We start from the raw sequence: 13,735 nt of genomic DNA on the forward strand, positions 1-13,735 counted from the left end.
AATGCACCAGTTGACAAACCCAGCCATGTACAAACATCACCTCCAACATACTGTTTTTTAATTATCTGCTGCCACATTTGGACAGACCAAGCTGTGAAACTCAAGGCCAAAAACCAGTAATTTGGGGGACTGGGGCTGAAGCAAATAGTAGTATACGAGGCACTAGGTTGGATGTTCAGTACCATAAAAAAATAAAACAGCACAAGAGTCCGTTAAGCTCTCCAGTATATTTGCACACCTCTGTGGTAGAGAATGTCAACTGCATACACAATTAAATGTTAAGCCCTGCTTCACTTATGCCCAAGAACTCAAGCACTGGGAACAGTATGTGATACATGCTTAATTACAATTCTCCCAAGCACATATACCTGCACCAGCAATAGCATTATGTAGACATGTGCATCTAAGCAGGTGTCACTCAAGAGTACTACAGCTAAGACTGCTTTACTAGAACAGGCAGTTTACAACAGCTTACACTGAACAGTGCAGACCCAGCCATCCATGTCCACAGGAATCTTTGTATTCTCATAAACATTTTAAATGTTTTTACATTCTATGTACACTTCCCTATTAGTGTAATAGAAACCCATTTATAGAAGTCAGCAAACGGAGAAATGAAACTATTTTTTAAATTTTATGTGCATTTGTTTTGCCATGGGTTTCAGGGCCCCCAGAAACTTAACAGTTGTGAGCAATTATGTGGGTGGCTGGGAATTGAACCAGGGTCCTCTAGAAAAGCAGTCAGTGCTCTTAACTACTGAGCCCAATCAGGAACTGAACAAGATGGAAGTGTTCCTCTCACCCAGTATATTAGACCAAAGTGGCATCAAATTAAAAATTAGACATCTCCTCCCACTAATACTTCAAAAGGCAAATGCTAACTCCACTTCTGAAAATCCTCTTTGTATTCATAAAGGTATCTGACACCGATTATCACCCTACAATTTACATTCAGCCAAGTGGTCTTTATGCAATAATCAAACTTCCATTTTAATAGGAAAAACTTACTTTAATTGTGTATTTACCGAATAACTTAAAGTCATGATTATATGCCTGTTGTGTACCTGTATGTATAAAATTTCCCCAGTAAATCCTTATGAGGAACAAAGCAAGCAGCCCTAGACTAAGTTAACTTTAGTATCTCCAATTCCCAACCAGACTGAGATACTCAAAACAACCTTTCGCCAAGTTATAAATTAACAAAGTAAAAATATCCATACAGTTGCAGAGAAAGAGCCTAACAGAAATCACAAGCAGTAAAATACTAAACATGGGGTACATCAAAAAATCCCGAGACAGCACTGAGTTTTGTTTTGAAGTGTATGAAGACTCCCCATGTATTGTGACAGTATGTATTAATACACCACAGCAAACCGGGATGCATAAATCACAATGGTTATATCCAACCAGGTGAATGAGCCTAAATAGAGGAAAGGTGTTAGTCCCTAAATGTCCATTACTATAAAAGACTTTACATGGATCAGAATGTACAAACAACTGGTAGCTGGGGAGGAATGAACTGAGATGAGGGCACTGACATTAACTTCAGACAAAGAATGGAAGTTAAATAAGCAAATAGAAACAGTGCTACTTTATTAAAATACTGAGTTTATTTCACATGTATCTTTTTGTCTCCCTACCATTTCCACATCTGACCACCACTATTACTATGTTCTATCATAACATTCCATACATACTTAAAACCAAGTAAAGGGTGGAGTTCCATCCCTGAAAACTAAACAGGCATTTTAGACAACACATTCTTGGCAATAGAACCTGGACAACATTTATCAAACAAAGTAGGGAAAGTTTTCACTTTGCATTATAAAAAGGACAGCCAGATATATCAACTGTTACAGAAATTAAGTAAGACGGAGTATTTCAAACTGTTAAATCATTTTCTTAAAGAGACTTCCTCCACTGCCAGAGATCTTGAATAGCCTGTAAAGAGGGGAAAATGGTAAAGAAATGTAACTATGCAAGTCAATACAATCCATTTCTTCAGTTCATTATTCTTTTCATTCTACCAAAGCAAAAAGTTCAATATTTCAACTCAGAACATAAGATTCCTTAACTGAATGGCTTAAGCATGAAAACAGATAGCCAACTATCTGGACAATGTTGCCTCAGCCTGTGGCTCAACCACATTTTATTTAGGCTCAAGAAAGAAGGTTCAATACAAACAGGTTAACTGCCCCAATTTTTCTAACTTAATGAAAAGAGATAAGTATTAAAGCCTGCTATCTGTGCATACAAAATATGCAACATTGCCAGGCATTGGTGGCACATGCCTTTAATCCCAGCACTCAGGAGGCAGGCAGATCTGAGTTCGAGGCCAGCCTAGCCTACAGATAGGCTTCAAAGCTACAGAGAAACCCTGTCTTGAAAAACCAAACATCCCTTTTAACTGATTGTCTTTCCCACTTACAACCGTGACCAAAAAGAAAAAAAAATTAATATTTATGGCACTGGGAAGACACGTCACTGGCAGTGTTTTGCTCTTGCATTGTCCACGTGAATTCTAACACCATAAAAATAAACATCTTTTCTGGTGTTTACAATAAGAGATTTAATATTCTTACCTCCAAATTCAACCCATAGTATCTAGAGAAGATACTATCCCTCCCAAGAGAGCCAAGTTTCAGACTGTGTTAAGCAGCCAAATGGAGCGAACAAAAACCACAGCCTATTTTCTTAGCAACATACTACACCAAGAGTAAAACTAGGTTCAGTAACCAAGAGATAATTTAACAACTATTTAAAAGCTGGGAAAAAAATGTGTACTAAAAAATTATCTGCTTAGTCTGCCAATTAAATTCTTTCCATGTATTTAAGAACTGTCTGTGGTTAGGGAACCTTTTACAAGGATCCAACAACCTAAGAGAATAAAACTAAGAAAAAAATCAGATTAAATGACAATGAAAATTTTGATCCTGGTTAATGCCACAGAAAATTCAGTTACCTCCTGGTCAGTCATCCGGAAGCAATTCTTCACATAATTAATGAACTTGGCTTCCACTTTGGGAAGAGAACCACCCTATTGAGGAAAAGAGAATTAAGGACAAGCATTGAAATTGTTTGAAATACCATTAGAAAATTTCTGAAGATTTATATACCGTTAAATGAACAATTTATTCCTTGTCCCTTCAACTTCTCTACTTTAAAATACCAATGTCATCACTGGAGCCCAGAAAGACCTAATAGGCAGCACATTATGACCAGTCTTTCAGTTGCTAAATGTCCAACTCCCCAAAACAGCAAACTTAAACTACAGGTAATTCTACAGGCATGCAAATACAGCCAACTGGGGTGCCTACCCATATCCTGCAAATAGTTTTAGTACCCATATCCTGCAAATAGTTTTAGTACCCTCTATCACCCAAAACTAAATTCAATACCTGCTTATAATAAACTTAGTGTTTTCCAAGAACCTAAGGTACCATACCATTTACCTAGAAACCAACTGAAGTTAATAGTAACCCCTTACTAACAGCACAAATTGGACATTTTGTTCCAATTATGAATGTAGGCAATGATTCACAATCAGTAATACCTAATAATTTGTCATCAAATTCATAAGGTAACTAGTTATTGCCTAGCTACCTTAATTTAAATCAGCATAAAAATTAGATTATCACTACAAATTATCATCCCTCATGTAATACCACTTAAAATTTTAGTTTTGCACCCTGTTTTATGCATTTAGCAAGAATAAGGCTTCCAAATATGAGACTCAATTGCCTCCATCACCTAGAAAATAAGTCACTATAGTAATTTTAAAATATTGTCACATACATCCTTATTTGGTTCATTCAAAAATTTATTGAGCAACTAAGGATACAAAGGTATTAAAAACATGGTCAGAGATGAGGCATATGCACAAGTGTAGAAAGCAGTAAAGTTCTCTGCATCACAAGAGTGAAAAGAAAAATGCTTTAGGAAAACAAAAGATTGCTTCCAACGTGCAAGGGGGGGGGGAATGGATGGCCAATCAGGAAAGGGGATTGAGATTAAAATAGAAGACTTCAGTCTGGATTGTTGATGGTACTCAGTATGGGCTATATTTGTTTCTCCTTTTCCTCTTTCCCCATCTTTGGGCTTAATTTACCAGTAGTGCCCAGGACTGTTCAATGCGCCTGCAATTAAATCAAGGAGATAGGACCACATTAAAATGGGGGGGAGGGGCACCATTTTAGCAGTGTATGCAAGGGATAAAAATAAATCAGTGAGTGACAACACCAGGAAAGCTAAAAAGTTTACAGTGTAAATATGTGCTGGCACTACAGTGCTAATTTCCAATCCATTGGTGGCTTCACAAAGGAAGAAAACCTGAAACCATTTGAGGCCTATAGGACAGGAAAAAACTTGAAAAGAACAATTTTTCCTATAATTCCACATTTGTTCCAAATGTTAGAATCACAATTTAGAGAATCTTCAAGGGAAAAAAAACCACTGGATTGACTATTCCATTTTCCACACCCCAGGTCCGTATATAAATTCCAGGTCATGGACTGGGGATACTTTGGTATAGAGGGCACAGAAATAATTCAATTGCTGGGAAATGCTTAAAAAAAATGATCCTTTAAAGGTATAATCTCATGCAGCCAAAGACTTCTTTTCTAGCAGTTTAATTTTACTAAAGTCCAAACGCCCTCTGCTGGTTCTATAGCATAACCCCAGAAAAGGCAATATTCACTTATGTTAAGCTTTAAAATCAGAATACATCCTTGCACTTTATTGTAGCAAAATCATCCATCTATGCACAAGATTATGAATATACCTATTTCTATAATCTATTTTTTACCCACCCTCCATACATAGTAGGGAAAAGAGCAATCCATTATTGGTAATTTTACTCACTTTTTCTATACTTGCTTGCATTTTTGCCTTAATGTCTTCTACAGAACTAGGTCCTTTTGGGGTTTTAGGAGTTTTTTCCTGTTTTTTGAAGGACTCTTGACCCTGGAATAAGTTAATTAAGGCAATTAGAGTACAGTTCATAATTATAATTATGACTTCCCAATTATTTTTACAATCTCTTCTAGATAAAGTATGGAGACACTGCTTTACATGTAACTTTATACATTTTTCTGATTTTAAGATTGTTCCTAGCCTTTAATCTCAGCCTTTCAAAGGCTGAGGGAGGATTGTAGCTAGTCAGAAAGCCAGTCTCAGCTAGCTGACTCTCAGACAACCAAAATGATCATTCTTTTAAAACAATGATTGTCAGGAAAGATACCTCAAGGTTAACGTAAACGCACCTGATGCCAAACCTGATAAGCATCTTTTTTTAAAAAATATTTATTTATTACATGTACAGTGTTCTGCCTGCATATTGCTTGCAGGCCAGAGGAGGGCACCAGATGTCATTACAGATGGTTGTGAGCCATCATGTGGTTGCTGGGAATTGAACTCAGGACCTTTGGAAGAACAAGCAGTGCTCTTAACCACTGAGCCATCTCTCCAGCCCCATAAACATCTTTTTTTAATAGCCCTGGCTGCCCTGGAACACTTTTCAGCTTCTTCATCAATGCTTGGGATGGGGGAACCCTGACAGGCATCTTCCAACTGTGTTGTCCTGAATTCTACAAAGATTAATTGGCCTTTGTAAGCACACAAGCCATAAAAAATCCCATTATGAAATTATAAACAAAACTCAGAATTCAATAGGTCTCCAAACGAAGCAAGAACTCATACTAGAGCCCACCCCAGAACATGACACTCTTCAGATGAAAGTACTGCACTACAATGTATTATGTAGCCAGGGTTAAGTTCTTTAAATACCAAAGTTTAGGCAGGCTAGGTTTTTTTTTTTAAATTTTATTATGTATACAACATACTTCTTCCATGTATATCTGCACACCAGAAGAGGGCACCAGAACTCATAACAGATGGTTGTGAACCACCATGTGGTTGCTGGGAATTGAACTCAGGACCTCTGGTAGAGCAGCCAGTGCTCTTAACCTCTGAGCCATCTCTCCAGCCCCAGGCTAGGTTAACACAGAATTCACTTTTCTTAACTAGGTCTGTTTATCTGTTTTGTTACCTTGGTACTTACTTTTGATCTTGGTGTTGATGGTTTTAAGTCTTTTCCATTTTGGTTTGATTTTTGTGCATTTTTGGCTGGGGTATCTCGTACAGACTGCAATTAAGAGAATGCAATTAAGAGTATACCCCCTCCAGAGTAGACAAGTGTCCTAAACCATTGTAATAAACATAAAATTTCTTACCTACAAAGTTTAGTCTATTTAGTTCAAAACCAATTTTAATAGGAAATTAAATGAGCCAGTTTTCACTATCAACACTAAGAAATTCTTATCTCTTATTAACTATCTTGACACCCATGGCATGTTATATACTCACTTTCTTCACTGGAACTTTTTCTTCAGTTTCTTCATCATCAAAATCATCATCATCATCACTATAAAGGAAATAAACCAACTTAATTATTTGCTCAATTTGAAAGAAGCTACCTTCAGCCGTTCTATCACAATATTTAATAGACAAGTCAAACAAACAGCACCAGTATTTGAATGGATCAAAAAGTATTTAGATGGTAGTGGTGCACACCTTTAATCAAGGCACTTGAAGGCAGAGGCAGGTGAATCTGAGTTGAGGCCAGACTAAGTTGAGTTCCAGAGTGGCCAGGGCTCTTTAAGCCCTGCCTGGAAAAACAAAAAGGCCTAATTAAGTATCTAACAAATGTTACTCAGCCATTTAAAAAGAAAAATCAAGGTGCTGAAGAGATGGTTCACTAGTAAAAGTACTGGCTTACTTTCTCTTCCAGAGGAACTGGGTCCAAACACCCAGAACCCACATGGCAACTTGTTAAGTTTCAGGGAATCTGACACCTTCACATTTATATAAGCAAAATGTGAGAACACATGAAATAAAAATTATGAAAAGAAAAAAGCAAACAAAAGTCAGCTACTCAAAGGGATAGTGTCTTACTCATAATACTATTGTTACTAAGGGTTATGAAATGTAGTTTTTTGGAAATAGTATCTCAATAAATCAGGAGTTAATAATGCTAAATCGGCAATACTCCAACATACAATTTGTAGTTATTGATAATTAGGATTCAGTTGTTCAAGGAACCTAAGGTAGAAAATAATTATATTCACAAGTAAAAACCCAAGAGTCTCACACTTGGTCTCAGGAATAAGCTACAAAACTTGGAAGCAAATTTTCATTAACAGATTTGATGAGTTAGTTCCTAAGTTTTGCATCAAAAAAAAAAAACCCAGGCTTCCTTAAAATTAAGCTACCCCCTTAATAAGAGCAAAGATGTTAATTGTACAAGCAAGGCAGTGGTAGCACACTCCTTTAATCCCAGCACTTGGGAGGTAGAAGCAGGTGGATCTGAGTTCGTTCGTCTACAAGACCTAGTTCCAGGATATCCAGGACAGCCTCCTCAATAGTCTGAGAAATCCTGTCTCACAACCACCAAAAAGCTTAACATGAGAAGATTTTAGTCCTCTAGGGAATATAAACTGAACATGATACCGCTTTGCCCATGTTACCCTTTAAAGAGGTAACTTGAAGAACTTCCATATACTGCTGACAATGACCACAGCAACAGCATATCCACAAGAAATTCTCAGCCCATAAAAATGTAATCACTGTCAAAAATCAGTTAAGTCACACACAAATGAATAGGATTCTATGACTTAATTCCTTGAAAAGGCCAATCTACAAAATTCACAAGTAGCTAACTACAGCTTAAGGAATACTAGATAAGAGTTTGGCTAGGGAGGTGCACACTTTTAATCCCAGCCCTTGGGAGGCAGAGGCCTCTTGAGTTCATGGTGGCATGGTCTACAGAATGAGACCCAAGACAGCCAAGGCCTGTTGGGAGGAAATGCACAGAATACAAACCTGCAGTAAAATTTTTAATCTGTTCTGAATCTATAGCTGTTGTCTTAATGCTTCTCCTTTCCTTGAGACAATCAAAGCTCTTCTGCTTTTTTCATTCTAGTGTATGCAGTGTTTGGCAAGGCTTACTTTATTGGCTCTCCCTAAACATTTATTATGTGCCATGAGAATTAAGCTGCCAGATTGCAATTAGCAGAATCCACCTCCAACTACTTGAGTGTTATTACCTCAAAAAAGGAGCTGCTTCTCACTTTCACAATCTAGATAGATCTGAGATGATCTGGATCCACATGACATTTGCTTAAAGTGTGTAAGTACAAAATGGTCTTCAGACACAGTAAGTCTTTTAAAAGGGAGTGAATCACATTACAGGGTAAAATCACTTAAAGTATCTTTAAGTATATATATTTGAGTACACATGTATAAGTTGGGGCTGGAGAGATGGCTCAGCGGTTAAGAGCACTGGCTACTCTTCCAGAGGTCCTTCCAAGCAACCACATGATGGCCCAAAGCCTTCTCTTGATATCTGGTGCCCCCTTCTGGCCTGCAGGCAGAACACTGCATAATAAATTCTAAAACATAAATTCAAAGTTTTAACTATATCTGCATTCAATCTATAAGTTCTACCAACATTGGCCACAGATTTCCACACTAGTCTCATTAAATTGAAAAGCACGAACTTCACATATTAATGACCTTTTCAGTAGTGTGGGAAATCATCTCATTATTATACCATGATGTCAAAAGCCACATGTAAATCCAATGCTTTGGTAGTTTTTTTTTGGGGGGGGGTTTCAAGACAGGGTTTCTCTGTGTAGCTTTGGAGCCTATCCTGGCACTCGCTCTGGAGACCAGGCTGGCCTCGAACTCACAGAGATCCGCCTGCCTTTGCCTCCTGAGTGCTGGGATTAAAGGGTCGCCCCCAACGCCCAGCGCTTTTGGTAGTTTTTAATGCTGGCTTTTAACATACTGCCATTATTGGTCTTTTTATATAAATATAAATATATATACATATATAATTTGAATTTTGGGGAACTTTAGCTGTGCTGTCAACTTTGGAAAAGTATCCCAGTTTACTGCGCTGAGTTGGCATTGTACAAAATTAGCAGCCATATTGGTCTAGAAATGTTTAACTTTTTTTCCATTTGTACAGAGGTAACGCACTGTATTAAATATGTAAGGTCTTAAAAAAAAAAAGGGATTGAGAGCCCATCCCATGTGAAGGGATGCTCTCTTGGCCTGGACACAGGGGGAAGGGCCTAGGCCTGGCCCAGGATGTGGTAGACTATGGGGAGCCCCTTTTGAGGACCTTACCCTGCCTGGGGAGTGGAGAGGGGATGGCTAGGGGCAGGTGGGATGTTGGGGAGGAGAGGGAGAAGGGATTGACATGTGAAGCTTGTTCCTAATTTGAACTAATAAAATAAAATATTAACTTACAATAAAGAGGCACACCATACATCTGATCAATTGTACCATGATCAAAAATAAAAACCCCCATATAAAGGAGGGGAAGGCTGAAATTATGACAAGTTAGGAAGCAGTTATGTGACAAAATGTTCCTCAGTCTTACATATAAAATATGTGATTGTATCAATAGAAGCAAAATTAATAAAACTGCTATGGCAAAAGCCAAACGAAGAAAAATAAAACAAAAAACAAAAACTGGCTTTAGAACCCAAGAGGCTTTCTCTTAACCAGAAACTTCCAATTTATATATAAAATGAGTTATCTTTTCAGATATCCATAACCGGATATTATCATACAAGGTATTTAGGTAATGTGTAACATTACCTAAAAGGAACCATAGATGTATCATTTTTCATGCATTATTCAGTTTGCTAGTTAATCTATATATTAATACCCACTCCCAAATTTGCTTTCCTCAACAGTTCTTACTTCATACATAATGCTTTCAATAAATAAAACATGACCAATTCCACAACTTCTAACAAGATATTCAAAGATAACTCATGTCAAGACATTTCACATCTGTTACAGGCACAACACATGAAATCTTATTTTAACCTATTTTAAACTCAAAAAAAAAAATCAATGTCCCACTGAAAGAATCACAACCTAACAGGCACAAGTGTCTTCACTTTCAACCATCAATCCTTTTTGTCACTTTTAGAAACTATTGGGGCAAATCAATTTTCCTAAAACCCTTCACAGTGCAGTGTGTCAAGTTTCTAAGACCATACAAACTTATACTTACTCTTCATCGTCTTCATCATCTTCATCATCATCATCCTCATCTTCATCGATTTTTACTTTTTTCTTAAAAGAAAAATGTATTTGTGAGAAAGAGTCATTCCTTAGTATTTAACATATTGAAACCAAAAACATTTCCTAAAAAAAAAAATTACCTGTGGAACTTTGCTACCACCTCCAGGAGCAGATCGCTTGCCAGACATACTTAAGAGTTTCACATCCTCCTCATCTTCATCCTCTGACTCTGCATCTTCCTCTACAGCTGAAATAAGATACTCAGGTGTTATCTTTTTATACATTACCAGATTCCTATTTCAGCATAAGACAACTAAGAACTTTTACAAAGTCCATATTGGAGATCTAGGATGATAGCCAATCTAATTACAAGATCTTTGTGGCTAAACCTCAGTATTCAATCCCAAGGACCCAAGTAGTGGCAACAGACGTCTTCTCTAACCTGGCCAAAACACAAATATTAAAAAAAGCCAGTTCCTAATAGAAATACCAGATTTAAAAACCCAAAAACATACCTACTAGATGCTGTCCACTAATGTGCACAGGCCCTGAACCACACCTCAACCGTAACACCACAGGTGGTGTAATTTCAAAGCCACCAAGGGAAACCTAAAAATGAGCAAATTTCAATCATTAAACATTGTTTTAAGAATGTTTTGCACCAAGCATCACCAACAGAGTTATATAATCAATAAACCTATCTAGAAGCCACAGAGATAATCTCACACTAGATATAACTTATTTGAAACATCTTTGCTTATCCTAAATCAGTCTTAGAGACCAACTTTAAAAACAATGTTTACAAATGTACTTACTGTTGGTTGTACGGACATTTTCAATGTTGCCAGCGTTACTTTAATTGGACTGCCTTCATAGTTCATTGCTTCTGCCTCTACGATGTGTAATTCATCTTTTGCCCCTGCCCCTAAACTAACCTGTGAACAAAAAGAAAGATCCTTCAGTACCCAGTTGTTTTATAAACACCCCTTAAATTTTTTAATTAGCCTCTTCTCACTACTGATAACTAGTCCTCTCATATAATTACGAGATGCATAGACACAAAACACTGTATGTTCCTAAGAAAGCCAAACAACCAATAAAATATAGCCAACAGACTTAAAAAGATCACATCCTGCAGAGCCTTACTAGACAACTAATTATAACAGTGACTGTGGAAAAGACACCCAGTTCTTTGTTACCAGTACATATGTGAACTATTTTAAAGTTATAAAAATACTATTTTTCCATCAGTTAAGGAAGCACAAACTGACATAAATCCCCTCACTTAGATCCAAGTGGCTGAAATCTAATGGCTAATTAATTTCAAAGTTTAAGTACCGTTCTTAGTGACAACTGGTGTTCATTCTCATCATTATCCACCTTAAAGTGATAATCTTTGTCAGCTTTTAGTTCACAACCTGTAAAGAAAAAATAAAATAAATCTAGCAAGATGAACATCACAGTCCCAAACGACCATTAACTTCTACTCTTTTAACTTAAAAATGTTCTCTCCGTGGAATCTACTGTATAAGAAAGCCAATAAAAGTTCTACTTTTTCATAGTAACTCACGACCAATTAATGAGGCACCGTTACCATTTTTTCACAGAAAACCCAATGACCTAAAACTGGATTTTTGCATAGTGGCACCATACCATTATCTAGCACTATTTTTAAAAAACCCAACTTACCTACGTTCTAAAGGAAATTACTACAAATCAACAGTGGTTACACATGACCAGTAGGGACAGCTTAAACCCTTCATGCTTAGAGTACATTAAACATGTACTACTCATTCACGTAGGGGAAAGTGCTTTAAACACTCGGAATTTTGAAAAAATTGACTCGAGTCACTGAAAACCAAACTAATAGACTGTAAAACCGATAAGCTGAATGTGCAGTGACAGTGGGGTCCCCAGAAGCCGAGTTACCAAAGTGATCCCTTAATCTGCTAAACGCGGGAGGCACTTCTCTCTCTTCCCCGGCCCAATCAAAAAAAAAAGACCAGTTGTAGGGAAAAGGATAGTTTCGACTTAAGATTTCGTGGCCCTCTCTTAACATCAAGACCCTTCGACCATCAATATCGTCATCGGCAGCGTGGGGCTGACTCCACCTCTTGCAGAGGCACTAAAGGGTCTCTAAAAAAAAGTCACTACCATCACCGTGGATGCTACAAGATCTTAACAAAGACACGGACGCCACGCGCCACTTTACGCGTTTCCCGCCTAGCACTCCTAATTAAACCACAGGACCCGAAGGACCAGGGTTAAGAAGTGAGGAGAGCCCGGATGTAGAGCCCACACCCCCTCCCTACCCCCAACCACGTGGCAACCACGTGTTCCCAGGGGTTGCGGCCCCCTCAGCCGCAGGGAGCTTGGCCGGCCGAGTCCCTGTCAGCGGCGGAACCTCTCGGATGCACGGGGAGGAGGGGCCGAAGCCCCTGTAAAGCCCAGCGGACTGCACTTATACCGTCCCAACGAGGCGGCGCAGGCCGCGCTCCAGAGGCACCATTATCCCGGGACGCGCCTGGGGCCCAGCGCTGAATTTCAGCTGCCTGTTGCCAGGTCCTGAGGCCTTCTTCACGTATGAAGAGAAAGTGTCGTCACAGCCCCTGCTCGCGCCCCAAGCCAAGTTGGCACCCTCGGCCGACCGCCCTCTCAACGCCAGAGGCTCGAGGCTGGGCCGCTGCCGCCCCAAGCTACGGTCCCGCTCAGCGCCCGGGCCTCGGCTTTCTTCGGCTCCCGCGGCCCAGGCGGTTCCTCCCAGCCGTGCAAAGGCCTCCACCCACGCCGCGCTTGGCACACGCCAGGCCTCAACTGGACTCCCGCCGCCCCCCCAACCACCAGGCCCTGCCCAGGCCCTCCCCGCCAGGCAGTTACCGAAAAGGTAGTTCTGTGGCCTAAGAGGGCTCATGTCCATGTCCATCGAGTCTTCCATGAGGTGGAGACGCGCACTTCGGTATGCGAGATATCGGACGGAGGAAACTGCCTACTGCTCCTCAGAACAGACAAGCAGGACGGAATCACGCCAGGGAAAGGACGCGGGCTCGCCGCACGTATATATGGCCGCAGCAAATCTCGCGAGATCTGCCCTAGTCCCGCCTCCGCGAGCGTGCTCCGGATCCCCCACTTCCCGCACTGTCTCGCTCTTGCGCAAGCGCTGTCCTATCCCACGCCTCTCTACCTCCCCTCCCCACCTCTTCCAGGTGCTTGGCGGGCTCGCACTACGCACGCGCGTCCTCCCTCTGGCCCCGCCCCTCCAGCGCGGTTGCCCGAGCGCAGGCGCACTTTCCCTTTGTAACGCGCTCCAGCCCTCCGAAGCTACCACGTTTCGGCTTCTCCACGCGGGCCCTGCGCGGAGAGGCTGCGCAGCCCACCCTAAAAGATGGCGACTGCCGGCCGGGAACCAGCGGGCGACTCCCTTCGCTGTTCTTCGCCCTCCGGTTCTCGGTAGACCTGCAACAGGCATAATCTCAGGATTTGACCTCCTCGAAGGCTTGGTCTTATTTTATCCTTTTCCCATAGAGCTTCAGGAGCCAAAGGCAGGACAGACGGATCATTAGTAGAATGATTCTCTGCTTGCCACTTTGTCAGCCTTTTTTTTTTTTTTTTTTTTTTTTTTTGTGGTTTTTCCACA

At 40.0% G+C, this 13,735-nt stretch overlaps 1 protein-coding gene across 1 annotated transcript; it reads right to left on the bottom strand.

Moving 5' to 3' along the window:
- Window positions 1–1,576: 1,576 nt before the first annotated feature.
- LOC100761791 (nucleophosmin) lies at window positions 1,577–13,152 on the bottom strand. The gene is made up of 11 exons (XM_027425202.2): window positions 12,979–13,152; window positions 11,440–11,519; window positions 10,917–11,036; window positions 10,617–10,710; window positions 10,242–10,348; window positions 10,091–10,152; window positions 6,364–6,421; window positions 6,059–6,142; window positions 4,861–4,962; window positions 2,963–3,037; window positions 1,577–1,941 (listed from the first exon to the last, which is right to left on the bottom strand). Exons 1-11 carry the CDS (start codon window positions 13,034–13,036, stop codon window positions 1,903–1,905), a joined length of 879 nt encoding a protein of 292 aa, XP_027281003.1. The 5' UTR covers window positions 13,037–13,152; the 3' UTR covers window positions 1,577–1,902.
- Between the last annotated feature and the right edge of the window lie 583 nt (window positions 13,153–13,735).

Source organism: Cricetulus griseus, chromosome 7 (assembly GCF_003668045.3).
Source record: "Cricetulus griseus strain 17A/GY chromosome 7, alternate assembly CriGri-PICRH-1.0, whole genome shotgun sequence".
Lineage (NCBI taxonomy): Eukaryota > Metazoa > Chordata > Mammalia > Rodentia > Cricetidae > Cricetulus > Cricetulus griseus.

Excerpts from the sequence above, each read along its gene's own strand:
- LOC100761791 (XM_027425202.2), bottom strand. The coding sequence starts at position 13,036 with ATGGAAGACTCGATGGACATGGACATGAGCCCTCTTAGGCCACAGAAC. Across the intron at positions 11,520-12,978 it reads GCCACAGAACTACCTTTTCG|GTTGTGAACTAAAAGCTGAC; the intron begins GTAACTGCCTGG and ends TTTTCTTTACAG. Across the intron at positions 4,963-6,058 it reads CATCAACACCAAGATCAAAA|GGTCAAGAGTCCTTCAAAAA; the intron begins GTAAGTACCAAG and ends AACTTATTCCAG.